We start from the raw sequence: 23,477 nt of genomic DNA, 5'->3' as shown, positions 1-23,477 counted from the left end.
CTCCTATGATCGTGATGATATGCAGAAACATCTAACAGTGAACAGAATGCAGAACAGCACGGAATTCAGGCCCCATATCACAAAACTGACTACAATTGTTCAGTACAGTCCCTAGGTTCAGCTCCACCATACTTCATCAATAACAGTCCTCATCACCCAGCTTTTGCCAGCAGAAGATTGCCTGAGGATGTCAGGTCTTTTGCAGTAAGGCCAGCAAGGCTCCTAACTTTGTGCAGACACTGGGACTAACAAAGGGCGTGGGAAATACAGTGCTCTGTACTTTGAAGAAGTGCTTCTTTTCAACTACTTAGTGAGAGCAATTTAGCTTATCTAACCTGAATTTTAAAGAGTCAAAACATACTGAATTTGACACATTGATCTAATCCTCACTGCAAAACAAATAGTTTTGAGGGAGTTAAACATATGTTCAGCTTCTTGTACTATTAAGAAAATGTTTCCATGATGGAGGTCAGAGTTTTTGCTCATGTTTACTATAGCTGTGTAGACTAAAATCTGCAAAGCCCAAAATACTGTCAGTTCTAAGACAGTGTTTCCACAACTGCCACACTGTGGTAAATCCCATATTGCAGTTTGTTAAAACAGAGCTGCAGAATTTAGTGCTGTGGAGTTCGAGGACTTCCAAGCATGTGCTGTAATTTGGCTTTGTTACATAAAGATACTGAAGAAAGTACTGAAGAACGGTTATGAAAAAGTCCACGTAGTTAATGCATAGAGGTTTTGTGAACTCGGAAATTGCTGCAGAAACTGAACAGCGTAGACCACAAGTTTTACTTCTCTTTCTTCACAGTTTTACACCATTGGCATTTAGCTTCAAATATTTCCTATTTAGGACAAACAACAAGTGATGCAGTAATCACTATGAAGAAGACATGAGGAGAGTCTGGACCTTACAGGACTAATGCACCATTGGTAGACAGGTATGATTATGGCTGAAGACAGCCTATTATCAGCTTGAGGATCATTTTATTAAGTTAAAACATGTAAGGCCTTAATAACTCTGATCAGCTAGAGCTATGTAAGTTGACTACTTCATTGTGGTAACAGAAAAGCAATTACCTTTTATTGCAGCAGTCCTTTTACTAAATTCATGCTTCTGGATTAATTTCACCCATTGTTAAGCACCTTTAAACTATTTTTGAACACAAACACCTTCCTAGAACTGCCAGAGCTCATCAAAACTGGCAAGCTTAGAAGACCAAGAAACCCGATCTGGAGTTTTAATCATTTCAATAGTTACCAATTTATTTTTATATAAAAAATGGTAGCAATGTAGAATACAGCAATATTTTCTGGTTCCACACACGCAGGTTGTGAACATTCCAAGCAATGTATACATTTTGGAAGGAGACTAGACAAGAGAATTGACCAAATGTTACTGAACATGGGAAGATCTTTTAAAAAAGGTTAAAAATTAGGTATCAATAGTGTCTTCTTAATATTGCTTTCATTACTGAAGACTGAAAAAACACTTGACTTTACAGACAGAGTTAAAAACCAGAAGAAAAAAATAGGCTGCTACAACACTGCCATACAGTCAAAAAAATCATACTTCAATATTTGCATACTTGATAGCAGCATTCTCCCACTGAACCATGTGAAACTACGGGAAGGAAACATCAAAGCAAAAAAAAAATATGGCAGTTTTCCATCAGTATTCAAAAACCTAGAATGAAGTCACTAAGTAAGTGAACACTTATTGAGAATTAATCAATATCTACATTCTTAACTGTTTCCCATTCTGCTCCAATAGAAATGTCAAGTTGTGTCAGCTTTGCGTATTCTATGTTTGGCTGATCTGAGTTTTTCCAGTTCATAGTTCACTGCATGCTTGGAATAAAGAGAGTCATTATAAATCCTTCTACACAACGAACTTTAAGTAGACAGCTGGAAATAAAATATACTACTTGTAAACACACAAAAAAATACAAGCTTTTTTGTTTCAAGTGAGCACTGGTTCCAGATAGATTATCTTCGGTATCTACCTCTTTCACCTCTGTCTCTGTCCCGGTCACAAATCCTCTCTCTCTCCCTTTCCCGATCACGGCCTCTGTCCCGTTCTCTGTCTCTTCTGTTATCTCTAGGACGGTCCCGTTCCCGCTCTCGGTCCCTCTCCCGAGGCCTGCTTCTCCGACCGCTGACAACTGCTTGTGTGCGGCGAAGAAAGTCGTCCACTCTCATGTCATAGTCGTGCTGTGATGAAAGGACAGGTGTTTATTTTCTTTTCCAGATGAAAATCCCCTCTCTGCCCTTATCCACAGGATTAGCTGTAACTCTTCGGAAAGCCCAGTATAAGTATATATATTTATAGATATATAGGTATATGTCAAGCATCCACAAAGTTTCACTCATCCTCAGGGCAACATGATAGATCCATGATTCTATTGTGCACAAAGCAGAAAATATGTAAATTGGGGTTCAAATGCCAGATAACAGCAAGAGAAAGCGAAGCGGCTGTCAAAGTCAGCTAACAGAAATGGTTCATCAATTTGATCTGTTTTTTGATGTGCCCATAAAAGTTATAAAACTCAAACTTTTCTGCTAATGAAGAGAAAGTAATTTATAGTGCATGACTGCAAGAAGTGACGTAAGGCCACATCCTTATTCAAACTGGGCTTCACAGGAAAAAAGCTTCACAGCTTGACAACCAGATGCCATTTTAGGCAAACAACTCATTTCAAGAACACATTCCGGTAATTCTGCACTTCATGTCACCTGGGGGAGAGACGCTTTTCAAAGATGCTGGAAATACCTAGCCAATGTACATGACTGACCTTTCCCAGGAAAACTAAAATGCACTTTAAAACCCGATTTTCAAAGTCAACAAGTCCCAGACTACATCTGTACTCCAAATTCCTCCTATTCCTACTCTAGCCTGCAGACTTGTCTCCCCCTGACTTTGTGGACACTTACTACTCGTTTGTCTCTGTATCTTGCTTCATGTGGTACAGGATGATGTCCTGAGTATGGAGGGTGAGCTTGAGGTGGAGGTGCATGGTGCTGATAGTAAGGGTGGTGTGGTGGCTGCTCCATGCCTGGATACGGTGGCTACAAGAAAGTTACATAAAATGTGTTGAATGTTCTAAAACAAAGGTATGTACCCAAGGCTTAGTGCTGGGAATTAAGAGCAGAGGTTACTTTCATTCAAGTGGAAACAACTTAACACAGGCATCTAAATCTGATCACAGTCTCCTAACTGTATAGCAGAACATTTCTTATCTTTTACTGCCAAAAAGCAATGACAGACCACATCATTGCCTTTTTTACAAGTTTGGCCAACACCCTCCCCAGACCCAAAACACACCTCCTTTCAATACCTGCCTCAATGTGATGCTGTAGGTGAAATTTTGCAACTTCATTTTGCTAATTCTTATTAATGACCTATGCATATGGAATATGATTTTTTGACCAAACACACAAATTCTCACAGAAATGATTCTTCCTGGTGCCATTCCTTATCGGTATATCCTGTTTTAAATGAACGAGCTTACTCTGCAAGACAAATTATTTAACAAAAGGCTAGCAGATTCTTTTAATTATTATTTTTTTTAAATCAAATCATCTCTTGGCTTCTCTTCCATCTCTTTAATCAATAAGGTCTTTCTTTCAGATATTACTAAAGCAATTTTGCTTGCATTGCTGCTCATAAATGAAGTAGGTGGAAGTGCTGGATTTTAAAATGACTACTTGGCCATCATGCAGAATGGGGAAGAGCAGGGAGAAATGATGGGAGCATCTCTAGGTTTAGCTGTGTTTGAAGAAACATTTTCCTCCCAGTCTGAAAAATCTGTTGATCTCCTTCAGTTATGGCAAATGAGAGCTGTGTTACAGCTGAGAAAAATGAGAGGCTGTAATAGCATCTCTACATCTGGCACAGCCTGTTGCTCATTCACAATATACACAACAAGCTTTCTGGCTCTTGTTACAATTACCCAAAATCAGGACACAACTCAGAGCCAGAATAACAAAATATAATCAAAATAACTAATTACAGTGACTTTTCTTCCTCACAGGATGACAAAACCACAAATGAACGTAACTGATATTTTGCTTGTACTTAAATTCAGCGTAGGTAACTGTATACATGTGCGAACATACACATGCATATCTGACTGGGAAAAAAGTGCATTTCAGTGGAGGCTGCCATATGACGTAGCTTATTTGGATTACACTATTCAGTACAGTCTGCTACTTTCCTTCATGCTTCACTGCCATAGCCAAAAGCAAACCACTGCATAACACTTGAGCACGCCAGCCCATTCTGTGAGACTCTGCAGCAAGTCCACCTCTTTGACGCACTTGCTGTCTGAAAGAAAGCCAATTACTGTGAATCTTTAGCTGAGCACAGAATTTGGTCACACCCTCCTGTGCGGGCTACAGAAAGGATCTGCTATTTCCTCAGAGCTTTCAGTTCCTTCTAGGTTCAAGCCAACACAGATTCCTGCTGCTGTGCTCCTTACTATAGTGATGGAATATTGCTGAGAGCAAAATAAAAATACAAGATACTTGATAAGTAATTTTTCCTCCTTGAAATTTTACGCAATTACAGAAAAGATAAATTTTAGGAAAAGGGAAGAGTTGGGCACAGTTCAGATATACTAGGCTCCTATAGTGGGGAACAGAAAAGCCGTATTTTCTAGAGAAAAATGGAGTTGAACAAGACACAAACCATTCCTTGCCACGGTGGTGGTGGTCCCATGTTGTGGAATTCCCTCACGTAATCATTGTAGGACTAAAATGAAAGACAGTGATATTAATATTTGTGATGAGTGTTCTTCGGAAGTGCTGAAAGCTGAATATAGAGTTCCCACAAAATCAATATGCACCAACTTACCCCATTTAAAAACACATCCCGTCGAACTCCTGAAAATCGTCTGTTGGGAATAAAAATTTGCAGAACTAAATCCAAGTTATCCACACAGACAAGTTACCAGGACATAAAGTGAACAGCATGAACACACCTTACCTGTCTACTTCAGGATACCTGGGATCCTTTATATACCCTGTTCGAACATCAAGCAGTGTTAATTTAATTTACCATCTCATTATAACAGTCTTAAAAAATATACTTATTAGAATCTATCCTTCCATTTTGTAATACTTGTTACAATTTGGTAGCTGGCACACAGTGTAATGCCTGTTGTATTCAGTTTCAAAATAATCTCAAACTTAAAATTTCTTGTAGACAGTAAAGAAAAATAGTATAGTAACAAAAAATTATACATATATATAAAATGTGTGCGCTTATATATATTCATACACACTCACAGAAGCTTGCACGCAGTACAAATATGGAAGGGGAAATCTGTGCAAACAGACAAATTTCTTTCAAATTAATCGGAACTGCCCACAGGCTTGAAGGGTACTGTGCCCTGACAGTCAACCCATGTCCGCTGCTACTTATTAACCATGCATTCAGTACAGAGATGCCCAGAGCACCACGATTCAAAGCTGATTTCCTAGGTTTTGAATACGAAGTTAAACAGAAACTTAAAAACAAGGTAAAACCATCTGGAAAAGCTGTCCAGGCCAAAGAATTATTACAGCTTTAGTAAATTCCAAGAAGTAAACTTTTCACGGCTCAGCAAAATGGTGCAAAACACCAGGCATGCCTATGCCGCTAATAAAACAATAGTTTTGAACTTCATTAGTTCTTAAAATTTTGTTCTGTACTCTAAATAATAGTCTTGGAAAGACAGGGAGCAGCAAAAAACATACTTTTTGCATCAAAGGATGCTAACTTTGCAGTCAAGCTGGACAGATAAAGGCACATTCTTAAGAAAGATTTAGAAATCTACTACTGAAATAACAGAATTTATATTTCTAACACTAGTGGAGCAAGTCTCTGTAGATTACAACCAACCGTTTTGTAATATTTGCTTTCCGAAAAAAATCTCCAATATTATGAGCATTGTTGTTGTATCACAATTGTGAACATTTCTTTCTAGAAAACAGCAAAATTATTTTCCCAAACCCATCATTAGAGCCTCTTGTAAAATACAGTGTTCCATTCCCTTCCTCGTATCAAACTTGTAAAAAAGTTTCTGAAAACACAACTGAATGTCTACCACTGTCTCTAAATACAGCCTACTACTCAGGCTATCTTAGCTAACTTTCCCAGTAGAAAATTTCTGATGAACATTTTAATTTGATTGCACTTGCAAGTAGGTCAAGCAAATTCTAGTGACTGGCAGGTATTTCAACTAACCACATCAACAAAGTTTTTGAGAGGACCACGCACAACAATTTCCACAATTCTGAGATTCTTAGAAGGGCTCGGTCTAGATTAACTCATTTCTCTCAAAGCAGTGAAGCTTAGTGCCACTAGACTTTGGCAAGAAGTGGTTTAAACCAGCAGACAGCACTCAGGACACGTTCCATTTTTATACCCCAACCATACCAAAAGTTTACTTTTAGAATTCATGAGGATGCACTAGAGAAAACACTTGTGAATTGGTGCACACAAATCTTCATGGTAAGATATTAACCTGGTCTTTGGTGAAACTCAGGGGGATAGTCAATCCTTGGTTTCTTTCTGCTGTTATGAATATCATAATCTTCTGGTCGACGCCTATACAAATTAGATATCAGAAATTAAACAAGGTTGCTTGGAGCATTCGGCACAGCAGAATACCTCAAAGGAATAGCTTGAGCCGCCCAGGTTCTCCATTTATCCATTCTGAACTTCATCTGCTTCAAATTATTCTAAAGCTTTAAGTTTGAACTCAAATAATTACATACAACAGTCTGATTAAATACCCTCCTGTTAGCTTTTGGTTACAGGTGCTTTGGTAGTTATGGAAGAAACTCTACCAATGGTACCTTTGTAACAAACAAAAGGTAACAGAATTGTCTGAAACAAATTCAGACTTAGGCTTTAGCATTATACTTTCACGTTACATTTTGAACCAACCTATTGGACAACAGAATTTACATTACTGCATACAGTTAAAATAAACGGTAAATTATACCATTACAGTCAAAAGGCATGGACATTACTTTGCTAGCTATGGGGTAAATAATTCTATAAGAGGTCTATTTGCATAACATTTATAAATAAAACCGTGCATGCTATTGTGAAATTGCTTTTCACTGCAGCTTGGCTAGCTTTGTAGTCCAACAATATTATTTCTAACAAATTCTATTCTAAGCAATTTACCAGTAATGTATCAGTGCCTTTTACAGAAAGTTTAAGAATGTTTAAATTTCCTGATAATTAATTAGGGCTTTTTTTTTTTTTTAAATACAGAATAGTTCTCTTATGGAAGAGATAGTACCTTTAAGAATCTCATTCTCGGGAAGGCAGTCTGTTTATAAAACACGTACATTCCCATTGCTGTTATGTTTAATAAAGAACTATGCTTAAAAAAGAACTGAAAACTGGCTGCTAATGTTGCTCCATCAAGGTACATGAACATCAATGGGAGACTTCAATGCTAACATAAAGGTGTTTCTAAACACAAATCAGCTACAATCCAATCCCCCATCAGCAATATAATTCCTTATGACAAAGACATGAAATCAACACTTTCTTATAATGCTTAATTACTGTGCAACTTGCTTGCTGAGTAATGAGCTCACACAGCTCTCTTAGTTTTATGAGAAGTAGTTTCTCCTCCCCCTTCCCAACTTCAGTTTTTAAAGCCCACCATACCCAGTTACTAAGCTCTTTAAAACGAAAGCAGATTCTTTACTATGAGCAAAAAGCCCAAAAAACAAAGCAGTTGCATCTACAGCAAAATCAGATCAAGAAAAATAGAAGCTGGTGTAAAGAATAAACATACCGCTTTCTTGTAGTTTTGAGAGTGCATTTACGACCGGTATAAATTATGATAGAAACAGTTCATATAGTAGTCCAACTACTGACTTTAAGCTGTAAGCCACATACATAAATGGAGGCCCTGGCAGGCTTGAGAAGGTGTGGTGGTGTTATATGTATAGTTTGCAGTCCATTGCAAAACCTTCACTTGTATATACTTTATTGCACTGGAAACCTCTTAGCTTAACTTCACAAGCCATCTTGGTGTTCAGTCCTTTAAAGCCAAAAATAGGGGGGCGCTGCCAGGTTTCCTCCTACCTACTCGTTATAGTGTCCTTTTTTTAAGCTCAAGGAAAAGGGGACTCTCGTTGGGTATCTGTACCTACCACAGGACGTTTCCACAAAGAGGAAACAACCAAAGGTTTCAGCCCAAACCATACATCAGTCTGTATGCAAAATGGCTACACAGGGAAAAGGTGTTTGGCAGAAGGGCTAATATCAGTTCTTTGCAAAGACTTCTCCAATTCTGTAACAAGTTATACCCCCTTTTTTCTGGAAAATGATGTTAAGTTCATATAGCAGTGATCAATAACCATGTCGATCCTCTAAAAATACTTTAAGTCCACAGGTACTGCCAGCATCTGGAAAGGTTGTATATACAGACACAGCAACAGCCATTCTGTTTGGTTTGTTGCCGGGTCTCCAAGGGCCACTCGATCCCTTTTGGAAAGAACCTACTGTTTTCAGAAGCTCAGCAAGATGTGTGAATTCAGTGGTTATATGTTAGAGAATATTTGGCAATGGGGTTAAAACATCACGGTGACACAATTTGAAACAGTCCCAATAATGCTCCTCTTGAATATCAAAATAACTTAAATATTTTATCCTCAAAATGAGGCGGCATCTTCTGCAAAATTTTAAGTGATCCTTATTAAAGTCCCATATTTGATAAGGCTTATCCAGAGACACACCTGAAAGAAAAGGCTTTTACAAGATATTAACACATTTTTGGCATATAAATATTTCCTTCTCTCCATCTAGCCTGCTCATAATAAATCCAAGCTTACCTACAGCTAGTGTTACATGTTGCATTATCTCAATAAATGATCTAGTCTAAACTAGAGAGCACTTTAAGAGCTTTTTTTTTTTTTCTGCAAAAGCAAAGATCCCCATTTTCCTCTTGAAAAATGACAGACCGGGGAACCATGTGAAATCCTCAATGAAGCCACAAACTTGTCCATGCAGCTTGATTTGAGGATTTTCTCTCTTCTTTATCGCAGGGAAAGCTTTGACGAATCACATTCCTCCATCACGTTATTCTGATACATGTGCCTATTATCAGTCCAAAGAACGTTTCTAACCTTCCCACGTCCCGAACGGGGTCACGACGGGATGGGCGTCCTCTTGATCGGGGCTGTGAGTGCATTCTTCTCTTGTGCCTCATTTTATGAATGACTTGATACAAGTCAATACTTTCATCAGGAGGGAACAGAAGACAAAGCTGGGTTCCACATTCCGGCTCAATCTCCTACAATTAGTTAGAAGTTCAGTAGTGGTTTATAAACCGAAGAAAAGACACTCTCCTCAATTACATTAGCAATATACACTTAAAAAAAAGACACTGAAGATATTTCAGTATGACTCGAGACATAGCAAAATTCACTTACATTACCTTCCACTCTTTAGGGACTACTTAGAATTTTCATGAATTAGTCCAACACTTGGGGCAACCATATCTTCCCATGAGACATACAGGCCACATCACTGATTTGCTACAAAACCAGAGGACTGTTTTTCATCACAAAGAAAATAATCACCTATTACAGAAAGAAAAGCGACACGTAGGAGAAAAATCCATCCTAGCTTCACATACAGTGCCATGGCCTGATGAAGTTCACTATTACCACTCAAAAAAACGAGTTCTTCAGTCGATGATAGATCCATGAAACACTAGGTTAGCACTTGGCAGTGGTCAAAACAAGCAAATCACGTGTTCAGGATTGTTAGGACAGGAACACAGAATAAGAAAATTATACCACTCTGGAATTCCATGTTCCACCCATACCTGGAATACTGGGTGCAGTTCTGAAGGGAAAAAAAGGCAGAGGGGACAGGGATAAGGACAGTAGAACTGGAAAAGCTTCAAAGGAGGTGACGTGGATACTGCATGTGTGGAACAACTCCTGTATGCAAAGACCAAATGGGTGGGGATTTTTCGGCCTTGGAAAAAAAAGGAGGAATTTGTGAGGTGTGGAAAACAAGAGCCACAATGGGAGCAACCCTCTCCTCCAAAGAACTCAACATCGAACAGAAATCAACTTGACTCCCTTTTCTGGAGCAAGAAACTTGGGGCCATCAAATTAAACTAGGAGGAGACAGGTGCTAAACAATCCAAGAAAGGGCTTCTTCAACCTGGTGACTAGCAGGCCTGTGAAACACCCTAGTGAAGGATATTGTAGATGCTCACTTGAGTTCTGAGGGAAAGTGTATGCATCATCAGAAGAAACATCCATTGGAGATTACACAAAATATAAACAGATAAACAACAACCACTTCATGAAATAACCTGAGGAAAAGCTGGGAAAACAAGCATGCTTGCCCAGTACCTAGCAGTACAGTAATTTTATGAAAAATGGAAAACCCACATCTACAACTCTATAGTGAAGGGGACAAAACATTAAAAATAACTCTGTTTCCTTGACCATTTAACAGAATCAAAGTTAAATGAAATCATTTTTCAGAGATCACACTACACTTGAACATGACAGAAAATACCATTTTACTTTTGCTACCTAACAAAGTGAATGTGTCTATGGGAAAAATAATGCACGGAGTCTAACATTTTCCATACAGTATAGGTACTCCCATCTTGCCTTCAGAAAGCAGAACCCATTATTTTAAATCAAGGCTGGGTTACTTGATTACAGCAGCAACATACCTGCGCTCTGGTACATCTGACAAGACAAAGAGCCATCCCACTTACAATTTACTAGTATATAATTTATAATGGTAGAGCCTACACCCCAAGCAATACAGTAGAAAAGAAAAATGCAATGCAGAACACAGCTGCAAACACCAGTTCTTAAGAACTGATGTTATACAGGTTTGCACACCATACAATGCAAGACACATTACATTTCAATCCCAAAATATCACAGTTTGGAAGCACCGAACACTTTCATCACAAAGACAACAACATTGGCATTATATTGTTTCCTTCTCCCCCAACAGTACTAAAAATAAGCTTCTTGCCCTCATCACAGTACTTACAATGAGTAACTGATCTGAAGAGATTTAAAATCTTCTGTACATACAAACTTAGCAAGCACTAGAAGACATGAATTATTAAGGAAAAAACAAAACAGAAAACAAACAAACCTGTCCATCGCGTCCAATCTTTACTGGCTTATGTTCGTTCCAAGGATTGGTCAGGTGAGCAGACTTAGTGAACGGCAATTCACGCCTAAAATATGCAAGTGGTATCATTTATAGCTTTGCCTTCGTATTTTACTTAAAAATAATAATAATGCATACAATAGGACCTTACAAAAAGAATAATCTTGTTACCCTATGTACCGGTGGTTCTCTAAATAGACGTATTAGCACATATTAATACCTGAAGAATTGAAGATTTCACTGTGTCTTATTCCAGTATTAACTATTGAAGTCTACACTGTGTCACTAAAGAAATTTGTCTTTGTATAATATTGAGGTTGTACAATAAGCAGTCACAATCCGAATATGCTAACCAGTCTCTATGTGAGGTGGTATCTACATGTACTGTTTATAGCAATGTCACTGAAATAAGGCCTGGAGCATCTAATCTTATTCTGAAGCTAGACCCTATTTGAGATGGAGGTTGGAGTAGATAACTTCCTACAGTCCTTTCCAGCTTCAGTTTTCCTATAAATTGAAGCGTCACCTCCCCTGTATTTATTCTTCGTCAGCACAAGTGCTTGTGCACCGCATCTCACTGGACTGATAGACGACCTCTTTACAACACACTCAGTTATATCAACGAACATCCTATGTATTATGCAAGTAGAGACTACTTCATAATGTAATCTATTACATATTTTTTTAGAGCAGTAGCATTTTCTTTGTTCAGCTGGATGCCACCATGTCAGTAAAACACAGAACCATCCTTACAGGATTCCTCCCCACTTTCCCCACAGCTGTCTAACGAGTGAGCAGTTGATTTTACTCCAAAATTTCACAATAGTTTTCTAGTTTCATTTTCTAGTTTCAGGGCAAGAGGTGAGTGAAGGAAAACATTCAAATGTTAAAAATCTCTAAACTAATCAATGGTCTACAGGAAAAAAAATTATTTGCTGTAGTGCACATCAGGTACAGATTGGAATTCCAAGTTCAGTAACATGTGGCCATGAGTATGTGGGGGATGGAGGACAGTTCTCCAGTTGAAATGAATTTTCAAAAGGATGCTGTCAGCACTCAACTGAGTAATACACAAAAATGATATTAGGTCTTGTTACTAAGCAGAAACAAATGAACAGTTATTTACCTACAAATCCAGTCAATTTTAAAGACACCTCCCAACATTTTCGCGTTCATTCCTGCAGGCAGCACCCAGTGTATAGGTGATCCTCCATGATGGGATTCTGAAGAAAGTCTTGCAAATCCTGAAGGATTTCACATGAATTGTAACAAAGGCAACAGGAAAGCTACTGCACATAAAATCTCACTTCCACTTACCTTGATAAAAGCTAACTTTCCCTTACCTTGGAATTTGCCACTCTCTCTTACAGAAAATATCAAAATAACACTCCTCGCTGATCTAAATGCAGCATTAAGCTTCTTTTCATTCACTGGAAGTGTTGACCATACTCCCTAAAACAAAACAATCCCCACCCCAACACCAAAACATGAGTTCATCTCAAGTGATTTAGCTGAAAGATTTCAAGTATGTAGTTCAGGTGAGGAAAACAAGACTGAACTAGTGCTTTGGGATAAAAGATAATGGAAAGAGAATGGTACTGCTAAAATCATTCTTTCAGAAAATATTTTTAGCCTGCCCTATGATAAAACTTTTAGAAAAAAAGTTTTTAAAAATGGCTTTTTGATCTTTTATGAATACTGCCGATGCATTTAGACCACTTATACAGGTGTTGTTTGTAACTATGATGGACAGATAACATAAGAATGTTTGCGTTTAGTATTTTTAAGTTGTGTTTCAAGTCACTTTAGAAGCTCGTGTATTTTTAAGAATACACACGTATTAGGAAAAAACAGCAGCATATATATAAAAGGTGGGCAGCTAGAGTCCAATATCCTTGTTAGCTTGACAGATTAGTAGAGGGCAGCTTGCAGACTTCAAAAATCTTTTAGCAAATGGCCAGACATGAAAGACACCAGACAAACATTTTAAATTGGCAATACAACTCAAAGCAGTATGTTCAGCCTCACACACCACCCCTGGCTAATTCCTGACTTTCATCTTTCATAAGTCATTCATCCAGCCATACAAAACAACAAAAAAAACCCACCTGCTTTAGGCTACCAACCAAGCTAAGCTGTAAAATAACCAGTTTCTCGCACTACTTTTCAGCAACATCAGCTCCCCAGCCCATTTCTTGGGACCAGAACAAAGGAGATGCTTATGCTGGTTTCACATGCTCAAATTTTAGCTTCTACTGGAATATATTCTGAGGCTGAAGAAAACATTCTTTTCTGTCCTTTTTTTTTCCCATTGAAAACGTGCTTTCATGTCCTACTCTGTGCTCAATTACTGGTCATCTGACTCTGTGACAACCAAATTCAGTAGAATACAGTCACCAGAGAACTATTTCGTTTTAACCTGTTACTAGCTTTTAGTTAGATGTATATTGCTTTAGGCTGTTCATGAAAGCACGCCGTGAGTTAGAACAACCTCTTACACTGGCTGCACAAAAGCCAGTGCACTTGCAAAGCCAATGCAGTTGCAAAGTGCTGGTGTCAATATACGAAGAGACAAAATATCTACTCCAAGAACTTTAGGAACTAGAAAACTGTTGCAACCTTCAGGAGGCATCGGGAAGATGGCTCAAATACCTCCAAGAGAGCTACTGTCCACCCAGGACATCTCCTTAAAGCCTAACTAACGGCCAGGGCCACAACATCCTTGCTGCCTCTCAAGCACTGGTGGACCACAGAGAATTAAGTAACTGTGCATCCTTTCTATTCTGCTTCTGTAACATGACAGAATTTGGCCTCTATTGCAGCTGACAGGTACTGACAGAACAGCACGTAATACTACACTGCCAAGATTTAATGGAGGAAGCCCAGAGAAAGAAACTTTATGCTCCAGCAAGGAACATGCATATAAGATCCTACCCATAGAATTTCTGTCCTTAAGGGAACAGTAACCAGGACAGCAGATCACCCATCCAAACAATGTTGTGGCCCAGACAAAGTGCTCAAATCTGCTCGCTACAGAGAGCGACAGCTCAGCATCACCAAGCAGAGATAGATGATCCATCCCATATTATCACTGCTTATCCCTTACCTGTTATGAAACCTGTCTGATCGCAGAGGCAGATGTAATGCACAGAACAAATTCCAAAGAAAAAGAACCATAGCACTGAAAAGGTAAGCTCCCCCAAATCGTAAGAAGCGGGAGACCCATAGTGCTGAATTTATCAAAGAGTGCCACCGTCTCTAACTCCTAACCTGATAACACAATTGTTACAATAACTTTTGAAAAGCTGTAAACAACTTGAAAAAAGGCACAATCATTTTCTATAACTTCTGAACAAAAATGCAATCAGTTGATTACAAGAACTATTATTTTTATTTTTTAAGTATGATATTAAATATTTCTTATTATTTTTAAATTATTACTTTGTTTTTTGAATTTTAAAATTCAACTTTGCGCACGTTGGAAAAATACCAACACTGCATACATTCATTGTATTTTGCAACTGTTCACCTTAAAAACGATCAGTTTTTCAGAAAAGTATTGTGAAGAGTCACATTCCGAACATAGCATCAGGCTACAGCACCTCAGAGATTTGTTGGGCAGAGAAGGAAAATGCCTTTCAAAAAGCAGAAAGTTTCTTGAAACAGCTATCCACTGCCTCCTGCTCCCTCAATGTTTTCAGAAGCACATTAAACTCCCGTCTTAACTCTCCCATGGCTTAAGGCCCCTTTTTAAGCATACTTCATCAAGATAAATAACTGATGGTTCAGAAACTTCTCTAGACTACAGTGGAAGCAGAGTAGCTACCCTTAAAGAATCAAGGAACATTTCATTCTTGTCTCTACCAAGATCTGAGCAACAGAGAAAAGAATGCATAAATCAGTATATTTTTCTATAGTAAGTTGTGTTTCAAAATACTCAAGGTGATCAGTTTGAAGAAAATTTAACTTACCTTTGCTTTAGCAAGCGATACGTTTTCATGGTTATTACTCTTGATGAGAAAGAATCTTGCATCCTGGAGAATGTATTTAAGTTTACTTGTTTGGTCTGAAAAACAAAGTGTCAAATAAGCAGAACTGTAAATATTTACAGTTTTCAAAAGTGTTGCTGTCAGTGTAGATAGTTGTTTGCTTCCTTCAAAATACACCAGATCCCACCCCATTCCTACCTATGTATCAAGACAGTCAACCACCCAACTCAAAACTTGAAGTCTAAGCTGTAGAGTACAAAATGCAAAGGGAAAGTCAAACCAAAACTAAAACTCAGATATTCAGGTAAAGAAAAAATAAAAATAAGATCAGCACAATTCAGTGATGTTCCGATATATAGGACTTATTTTGTTAAGAATCTTTGAATGAACAGAAGGAAACATTTGTATCAACATTAATCCTTCAATAGAGACTACTGAAACATTCTTCTTTTCAAATTAAACCACATCATTTTTTGCTTTTCTGTTGCTACGAGTAAATCAGCTGAATTTTTTGTATTTTGGTCTTAACACATGCAAAAGTAGCTTAAATTTTTTTTATGCTCACAATAATTATGTGCTCAAATTGATTTATATCGGAACATTACTACTTACACGTAATTTAATGAACACAGACAATGGCTTGCTATGGGGCATGCATTAAAAAATTCAAATTTAAATGATACCTTTTTGGACAGCACGAACGGAAGATGATAATTTCTCATGCTTCTTTTCTGAACCTGTGTTTAGCCAAAGTACATTTTGTTCAGATTGAGCCTTAATAGAGATAATATACAATTTCTACAGCCTTGTCACATACAATTTTCATTCATGACAAATTATGCTTTCTGGCGCGCACCCACACACACAAAAAAAATACTGTTCAATGTGCACGAGTGTTTTGATTTGATTTGTTTGTTTTTATTGTTTGTTTTTGGGTTGTTTGGTTTGTTTTTTTTTTTTTAAGTAGTATTTGAACAGTTTCCTACTCAGAAAACTAGTCACTGAATCATCATCTTCCAAGTTTAAAAAAAAAGTGAAAATTCCACTTAAGCAACAGAATAGCATTAAAGTAACAAGAAAGCCTACTTCCCCCCCAAAGGTATCCACACACAACATGCCAGAAGTCAATACCAAATTATACAAAGCTACATACCCCATAAATCTCTACAGCCAGTTACACTTATTTTAGATTATACATTAAGATTTGATGCAAGTCAGGACAACAAGCAATAAAAGGAAAAAATACCTGCGTAGGATTCTGATGCAGAACTTCCACTTCTATCAAAAACAATCGGAGAGATACCTCTAGCTCTCTTCCTTTCCTTCTTTTTCTCATCTAAAAAAAAGAAAAATATAACAAATAACAGCAATATTTTAAACATCAAGCGGCAGGCAAAATTCAAATAAGTAGCACGCACAGAACAAGCAAATGCTAAGTAGCCAAGCCTTCAATTCACAGAAAGACAAAAAATGTCACAAATCTAGAAATTGCATGTGAAGTTTTGAGACAGAATGAATCTCCTGGGTGTTCTAGTAAGGGAAGTTTAATTCTCTCCTGCCTTCAGCCAAATTTGCAACACAGAGCACAAGCTCTGATAGTGACATGGGCTTGCTTTCTCAGAGCTCAACAAAAGGAAAAGAGATAGGAAAACAACGCACTGTGACACACAGGCAGTTTTTTCCACTCTAAAGAGAGGTATGTTATATTGTGGGCATTTTCTGAAAAATTATTACATCTTTGTCTTTTCATTACACCTTATAGCCCTCCATAAAACCAAATCAAAGACAGATGTTAAGGAGAAAGGCCACCTATGGAGACTTTAGACCAGGAAGCTATATTAGAGGAATCTCAACAGGAGACTGTAAGCCTCTTTCTTATTTGAAAAAGAAAACAAGACAAGAAAACACAGAACAGTACCAGTTTCTCCACTGTGCAGAAATTACAATACAGAGATCACCTTTTCCAAGGCTTACTCGATCCAAACCCTTTATGTCTGCTTGTATAAAGACAACTAAGGGGAATAATGTTCAGCTTTACTTGGAAGATAGGTCTGCATGAACTTGAAATCTTCCAAACCATGCAGTTATTTATGTCATTAAAAACTCCTATCTGTATGTCAGCACTGGTTACACTACACAGCTCTGAAGCATTTGTTTCTAGTTTTTGCTTAAAATTTTTCTCTTATTCTAAGTTTGTCTTAATAGCTAATCATTTCAACTTAGATTTGTTATGCTGAAGGCAGCCACTATTTAAGCTCATCTGTCTAACATAGTACCTTCTCTGGAGAAGACAGTGCTCTGACTGCATCAGTCTACCTGGTAACTTATCTGCATGAATACAGAATAGCTCATCACCAGCTTAAAATAAGTTGCACGGGAAGTTAAGCCACAAGGAAAATATTAACTAAGAAACGATGAACTAAGAAAATATTATCTCTAAGATTTCAAAGCACTTAGCAGTAAGGCCAAAGCAATCAAGAACAATACAAATCTTCAACAAAGAAATCCTGATTTCCACAAGTTTTTGTGTAGTGAAAGACCACTTTCCAGTAAGATTCTTCCTTCTTTACGATGTTTCAAAATTAAGATCTTAATGACTTGTGCTGTTAAGATTTACTTTTGACACGGTCAGGAAGCGGTATTTTTAGGAGTAGCCAAATTTTCCATGCCAAGGTGTTTCAGACTAGCATGCTAAATGTCACTTACCTGATGCATCTGAACCAGACGCGGATCTGACTGATCCATCTGTGAATGAGGCAGATTCAGAATCAGAATCACTGGCTTCACTCCGTGTGTCATAGTCATTTCCTTCCTTCTGATCTCTCTCATCCTGTTCATACTCTTCTTCATCCTCTTCCCCATCTTCCTCCACCTCTTCATCCTCCTCCCCTTCATCATCTTCCTCTTCTTCCATTCCCTCATTTTCTGTATTGCCTTGTTCAGAGGAGCCACTACTGCCAGTCTCATGATCTGAACAATATTCTTCAGAGTTCACCTCTTCTTTAGAAGAATGGCTGGATCTGCTTGGTCTTCTATCCACATCATGTCTGATTCTCTGATGTTTAAAGAAAAAGTGAATCAGTGGACATATAAGATTGTCAGGATGCACACACAGTCCTAAGAAAATCTGCCTTATAAAAGGTCTTATAATTGTTTTATTTATAAGGCATCAAGAACATTTAATACCTCTGAACCATCTGGTGTGGAAGACTTTGCCCTTCTGTCAAGATCCCTCTTCCTCATGCAAGTCTTTTCTGGCTGTCCTTTATAAGGATCCCTGGAACTGCTTGACATGCGTGTCTTTCGATCACCATCTGGGCGCTTGTTTCTGTCAGACCTCTGATACTCCTCATTCTTGTATTCTGATATTGGCTTTCCTTTCGTACTCACTATTCTCTTGTTATTGCTAACTGATGAACTAGGAGGCTTTGGCATCATCTGCCTTGATGAATGCAGAGAAGGTTTTTGTCTCTTGCTTTCAGCGTTTTCCATCCTGTCACTTTTTCTTTTTGATCCTTAAACAAAAACAGATACCAAGCTCAATGTTATTTTGCATGTAACACCAAAAACTCTGCAGAGACTCCCACTTTCTCTCTACTTCGGTAAATCCCCTGTTGCTGTCACAGGCACCATCTTCCAGGTGTAAGCTTTGCAACAACACTCAATACTGCCTGTTCAGAACAGCTAATGCTCTAAAAAGGGCATATTACTATCCTTTAGGATATCCAACTAATCCTTTAGGTTTTGGTAGGTGTTTTCTAAATTTTATGTATGGGAACACTAAATTAAATTCTTACGGGATTGGTCTAAAGCCAAACTAGCAACTGAGCCCAAAAGGGACTTTGGGACTGCCTTGCTCCATTTCACTTCATTAAAGCAAACAGTACAGTCTTTTCCTAATGGCAAATACGCTCATGACAAGGCAGACTCCACACCTGCTTCTATGATGAAAGGACACCTAGTTAAACGTTTGTCCGGAAGGTCTGGTGAAAAAGTAGATCCCTGTGAAATAAAGACTTTTTTGGACTCTTTCACTCTTTGAAGCTAGTTATAAAAACTGCTTATTCAAAGACTTTAACCCTGTTAAGACAGACTTTTTTTTTTAGTCATTTACTTTTGTATAGAATATCCACTACCATAGTCACCTACCCTTTTTTTCGCTTTTATCTTGCTCACTATCGGGGTTATATAACTCATCATCTTGGTCAGGAGCATCAGTCAAAATGTCATCCAGGACATTCAGTTCACCATCTGAAAGCAGAAGAGTTAAAAACAACCATAATGAGTCTGAAGATGCAAACTACAGTAGAACTAGTATTTACAAACCAGAACGTTTCCTTTAGGGTTACAGATCTGTCACATGGCAAAAATTAATGTCTTGATTTTGTCCACAACTTCAGTTGGATGGATTGAGCAAACCCAATAAAACAATTAAAATGTCACAGAATGCATTTAGGCCTCTGAATAAGGTCCAGCTTGGTTCCTCACATCACTTAAGCGTTACAAAGCTGACCTAAAAATGCAAGCCTAACAAAAAAGCCTGTTCAAAAACAAGAGAAAAAGGAGAGTGGGCAATAGCCTAAGTGCCATAAGAAAAGAGGAGGGATCTTCCTATTTCAAATCCTGAAGAACTTGCAGATTTATTATTGTCTTCTGCCCTGCTATTTTGTTCTCACTGCTGTGTTAGGAGGGGAATTTTGTGGTTTACCTCCAAGGAAAAAGCCACAGAAGGGCAAGATAAGCTAACAAGAGCATAAGCTAGGTCAATCCACTGAAGAAGTGGAAAGAAATACTTATTTGCCACATAATTCTGAGTTGCTCTGAAAAAAAAAAAAAAAACTAATTCATTTTAATCACCAGGGCAAAAAGTTCAGGAAATTCATGCTAGAGATAGTAAATGACCACATTTGGTCACACAACTTTTAAAACTTGTCACTGCTTCCAGCTCTGCTTCACTTTGAGTGAAACCAATGGGAATATGTGGCAATTCTGGTAAAAAGATTCATCAGATGTAAGACAGCAGATCAATATTCCAATCACTTTCAAAATAAGATGGACTAAGTGTAAGTATGCAAATGGAAATATAATAGAGCAAGTATTAATTTAGAATCCCATGTTACTTCTCCTAAACTCTGGAATTCTGAGTTCTTTCACTCTATATTACTGTCAGTGATTCTATTTTCTGTTTCAGAAAAGGAAAGCAGAGCAAATTCCAGGGATTCAGCTATTGACAGTATCTGGAAAAGGTACTATGTAGCACATTAAAAAGCAGCAGGTCAGTATTCTTGTGCTGGACAGAATCGTGGTAAAGCAGTAAACAAAGCCATCCAGAGTATGGTAATTTGTTTATCTCAAATTCTTGAGCTGTGCCACAAGATGAGTTTTACAGCTTAGTATTAAAAAGTTATTATAATTTTTATCTCTACTATATACACCTGAATCTGAAGTCACTATGTGTGCTAGCCTCCCTGCTGGCACTTCTTCACTTTTTCTGTGGCAGGGGAATGTATAAGTTGTCACTGAACTGCATGGCTGCTGTAAATGATGCAAAGGAAGTGGTGCAGAGAGAGGTGGATCAAGCTTTTCCCTGGCAGTTTATAGTCAGAGGACATTCAAATATCACAAAGCTACACTGTAATTCATTTGGGAGCAGCCTTTGATGCTTGTAGATACATATATACCCACAGCAAATATTCTTGCTTTTAATGAGAAATGTAAGAGCCAGGCTGATGGCTGTGCAACTGCTAAACATGGGTTGCAGTTCCTGGCTTGCATCATGTTTCCCCACAATGGGCTAAGCAAGTTCTCAACACAAAATTTTGTTACTGGAGACCAATGAAAAAAAGGCCTCCTGGAATTAGAACCCACCTCAGACCACAAATACTGAGCCTCAGCCTTCATTCTGTTTTAGTGAGGCAACAACATGCTTGAGTAAACTATATTTAACCTAGCTACTGCAGTAGCATTCAGAGGTGTTAAAATACTCAGGTATGAACTGGTTCAAAAATAAATGAGAAAATAAAAATTTTATGGAATAACCACGTCTGACATAGACTGACAACCCCTTTCAGGGTTAGGTGGGCCTGATTTGTAGTCAGAACCCTAAAAAAGTATTCAAAGGACAGATGCAGGAACTGGTCTTCCCCCCTTTCTGTGATGCATCTGACTCCTAAGAAATTTCCAGAATTATTTAGCAGCCTGCTGATGCAAAAAGGGCAATCTGACCACAGAGTTCCCATCTGCCGCCTGCATCAGGTATACTGCTCAACTGACCTCCATAAAATGATTCCACTCGCTGAGCTGTCACTGTTAAGCATTCAACCTGATCAGCTAAATTATCTCAGAGAGATCAAGATAAGCATCAGGAAAAGCACAAAAAAAAGAAACAGAAGAACAGTAGAGGGACAGATTTCTTACAGTTCATCACTGCTGAAGGGGGAAGGTCCACATGGGTCCATTTCACTACAGACACTCCCAACTGGGCTCTCCTGCAACTCATCTTATGTTGACTCCGGGGTGTGTTGGATCCCTCCATGAACAAATTTAACTCACCTGAAACAGCAGGAAAGTAACCTGGGGAGGGTGTTTTCCTTTGCTGGCCAAAAGAGTTAGATCTATTCAAGGAAGGGTCCAAACAAGAATCTGAGTTGGCAAACAGAGGGGATAAGACCACGCAATTTAAAACTGAAAGGGTCAGTGAGATTTACTTCCACTTTCCCTAAGCAGTGAAACAGCATTTCTCTTTTAGATGGAGTACAGAAATAACATTGCATTTTCAGTAAAAATAAATTCAGTTACAAACGTTTATTAACATCTGCTATCCAATCAGAACCCATCCTTTCACAGAGCAGCAATTTAAAAGAAAATTAAAATACAAAACATAAAAACTTTTCTTGTTTGCTACTCATGACCTGACCGCTGTCAGTGATTAAACAGAAAACCCCAACACACATCCTAAATACAGAAAAAAAAAAAATCAAGCCCATCTGGATAAATGGTTATACAAGAAAAAGTTTAAGAATCCAATAGTACACATTTCAATTTTACTGTTTTTCTAGAATGGCTTTTAAAATCTATTCCAGAACATCCCAAACATATCCTACCCCACCAATATTACAATAATAAAGGTAAGACTCAAATATCAGAAATAATTTTACTCATCAGCTCTAACAAAACCTAGTGGGAATTTTCCAAAAACAAATACTAAACACAGCAGACTTGCACCGTTCTCACAAATGGTGAATGACAATTCACAGCCAGCTATCTGGCAAGAAGTTTTAGATGAAATGCATTCCATAGAAATCCAAAACGATGCAAACCAACCCACATCACTACCAGGATCCTTCACCTTTTTAATAAGACGACTATGATCTGTGCTAACCACCAGACAGCAACCCGCTACATCTGACGTATGTTTTCACATCTTTAACGTCAATTTAGCGAGGACTGACTCGTATAACCTCACAGACAGCACGTGGATAACTTCAGCTTCCGCACAGAGTGACAGGCTGTTCTGAGCATTCAGAATATATGTTGCCCTGGAAACATTCAATTCTTTTATTTCAAACTTATTTACCCACAGTGCCCGGTAAGCTTAAGGGACTGCAGAGAAGACAGGAACAGCGAGCAGAAAGCACTCAAAGAATACTGCAGTGTCAGCTTCTGCTCGACAAAGTAATTACATCTCTTAATAGAAAATTTTAAGGAAAAAATATAGGAAATTAAGGAAAAAATGAAAATCAGATAGTTCTGCAGGAAGATAACCAGCAGCAACCCGCCTGCAGCACAACGAACCTCGCTGCCCTCTGCCTCGCTCCCGCTGCTGCAGTCACCTTGCCCCGAGCCCGCTGTTAGGGCATCACGTCCCCATCCCCTCACGAAGGTCCTGTCCCCACGCACCACATCCCAAAGCCTCAAAAACCGCCCCCGGAGCGAGCCTCTGCTGCCCGCCGCTCTCCTCACGGGCGCCTCACAGGACGAAGGCCCGGCGCCAGCGACCGAGCAGGCCCGGCTGGGGACAGACGGCTCCGCCGATGGGCACCAAGCTCCCCCCGCTCGCCCCGGACCCCGGCTCCCGCCCCCAGCCCGTCCCCCGGGGCTACCTTTCTCCTCCCGGCTGTCCGCCGCCATCCCGCCGCCGCGACGCGCCGAGCGCCTAAGATGGCGGCGCCCTCTTCCTGCACCCAACGCCTCCTCTCCCACCGGGCACCGCGCTGTTTACGCGCAGCGCGTCACCGGCGGACGGGCGGGGGGGCGGGGGGGAATGGCGCCCGGCAGCGCATGCGCGGTGGTAAGGGACGGTGGGGGGGGTGTGC

The 23,477-nt window shown here is 38.9% G+C and overlaps 1 protein-coding gene across 5 annotated transcripts in view; it reads right to left on the bottom strand.

Annotated features, from left to right (window-relative positions):
- The window catches only part of YTHDC1 (YTH N6-methyladenosine RNA binding protein C1), a 42,875-nt gene extending 19,452 nt beyond the window's left edge, over nt 1-23,423 (bottom strand). The window contains exons 1-18 of one of the 5 annotated variants that reach the window (XM_083834340.1): nt 23,265-23,421; nt 21,580-21,714; nt 19,312-19,413; nt 18,349-18,677; nt 17,869-18,217; nt 16,409-16,498; nt 15,846-15,899; nt 15,145-15,239; nt 12,517-12,625; nt 12,300-12,417; nt 11,156-11,240; nt 9,139-9,305; nt 6,507-6,589; nt 4,985-5,021; nt 4,853-4,892; nt 4,688-4,750; nt 2,932-3,066; nt 1,243-2,211 (exon numbers count right to left, since the gene is read on the bottom strand). In XM_083834340.1, coding sequence (XP_083690466.1) covers nt 1,987-2,211; nt 2,932-3,066; nt 4,688-4,750; nt 4,853-4,892; nt 4,985-5,021; nt 6,507-6,589; nt 9,139-9,305; nt 11,156-11,240; nt 12,300-12,417; nt 12,517-12,625; nt 15,145-15,239; nt 15,846-15,899; nt 16,409-16,498; nt 17,869-18,217; nt 18,349-18,677; nt 19,312-19,413; nt 21,580-21,714; nt 23,265-23,292 — 2,244 coding nt within the window. In that variant the 5' untranslated portion in view covers nt 23,293-23,421 and the 3' untranslated portion in view covers nt 1,243-1,986. Of the gene's footprint in view, nt 1-1,242; nt 2,212-2,931; nt 3,067-4,687; nt 4,751-4,852; nt 4,893-4,984; nt 5,022-6,506; nt 6,590-9,138; nt 9,306-11,155; nt 11,241-12,299; nt 12,418-12,516; nt 12,626-15,144; nt 15,240-15,845; nt 15,900-16,408; nt 16,499-17,868; nt 18,218-18,348; nt 18,678-19,311; nt 19,414-21,579; nt 21,715-23,264 lie in introns of those variants that run through there. The other 4 variants (XM_083834342.1, XM_083834343.1, XM_083834341.1 and 1 more) reach the window with 4 other exon arrangements.
- Nucleotides 23,424-23,477: the final 54 nt, after the last annotated feature.

The sequence above is a fragment of the Anser anser genome, assembly GCF_964211835.1.
Source record: "Anser anser genome assembly, chromosome: 4".
Classification (NCBI taxonomy): domain Eukaryota; kingdom Metazoa; phylum Chordata; class Aves; order Anseriformes; family Anatidae; genus Anser; species Anser anser.
Note: the sequence above shows the minus strand (reverse complement) of the source record. Positions and strands in the feature narration are given on the sequence as shown.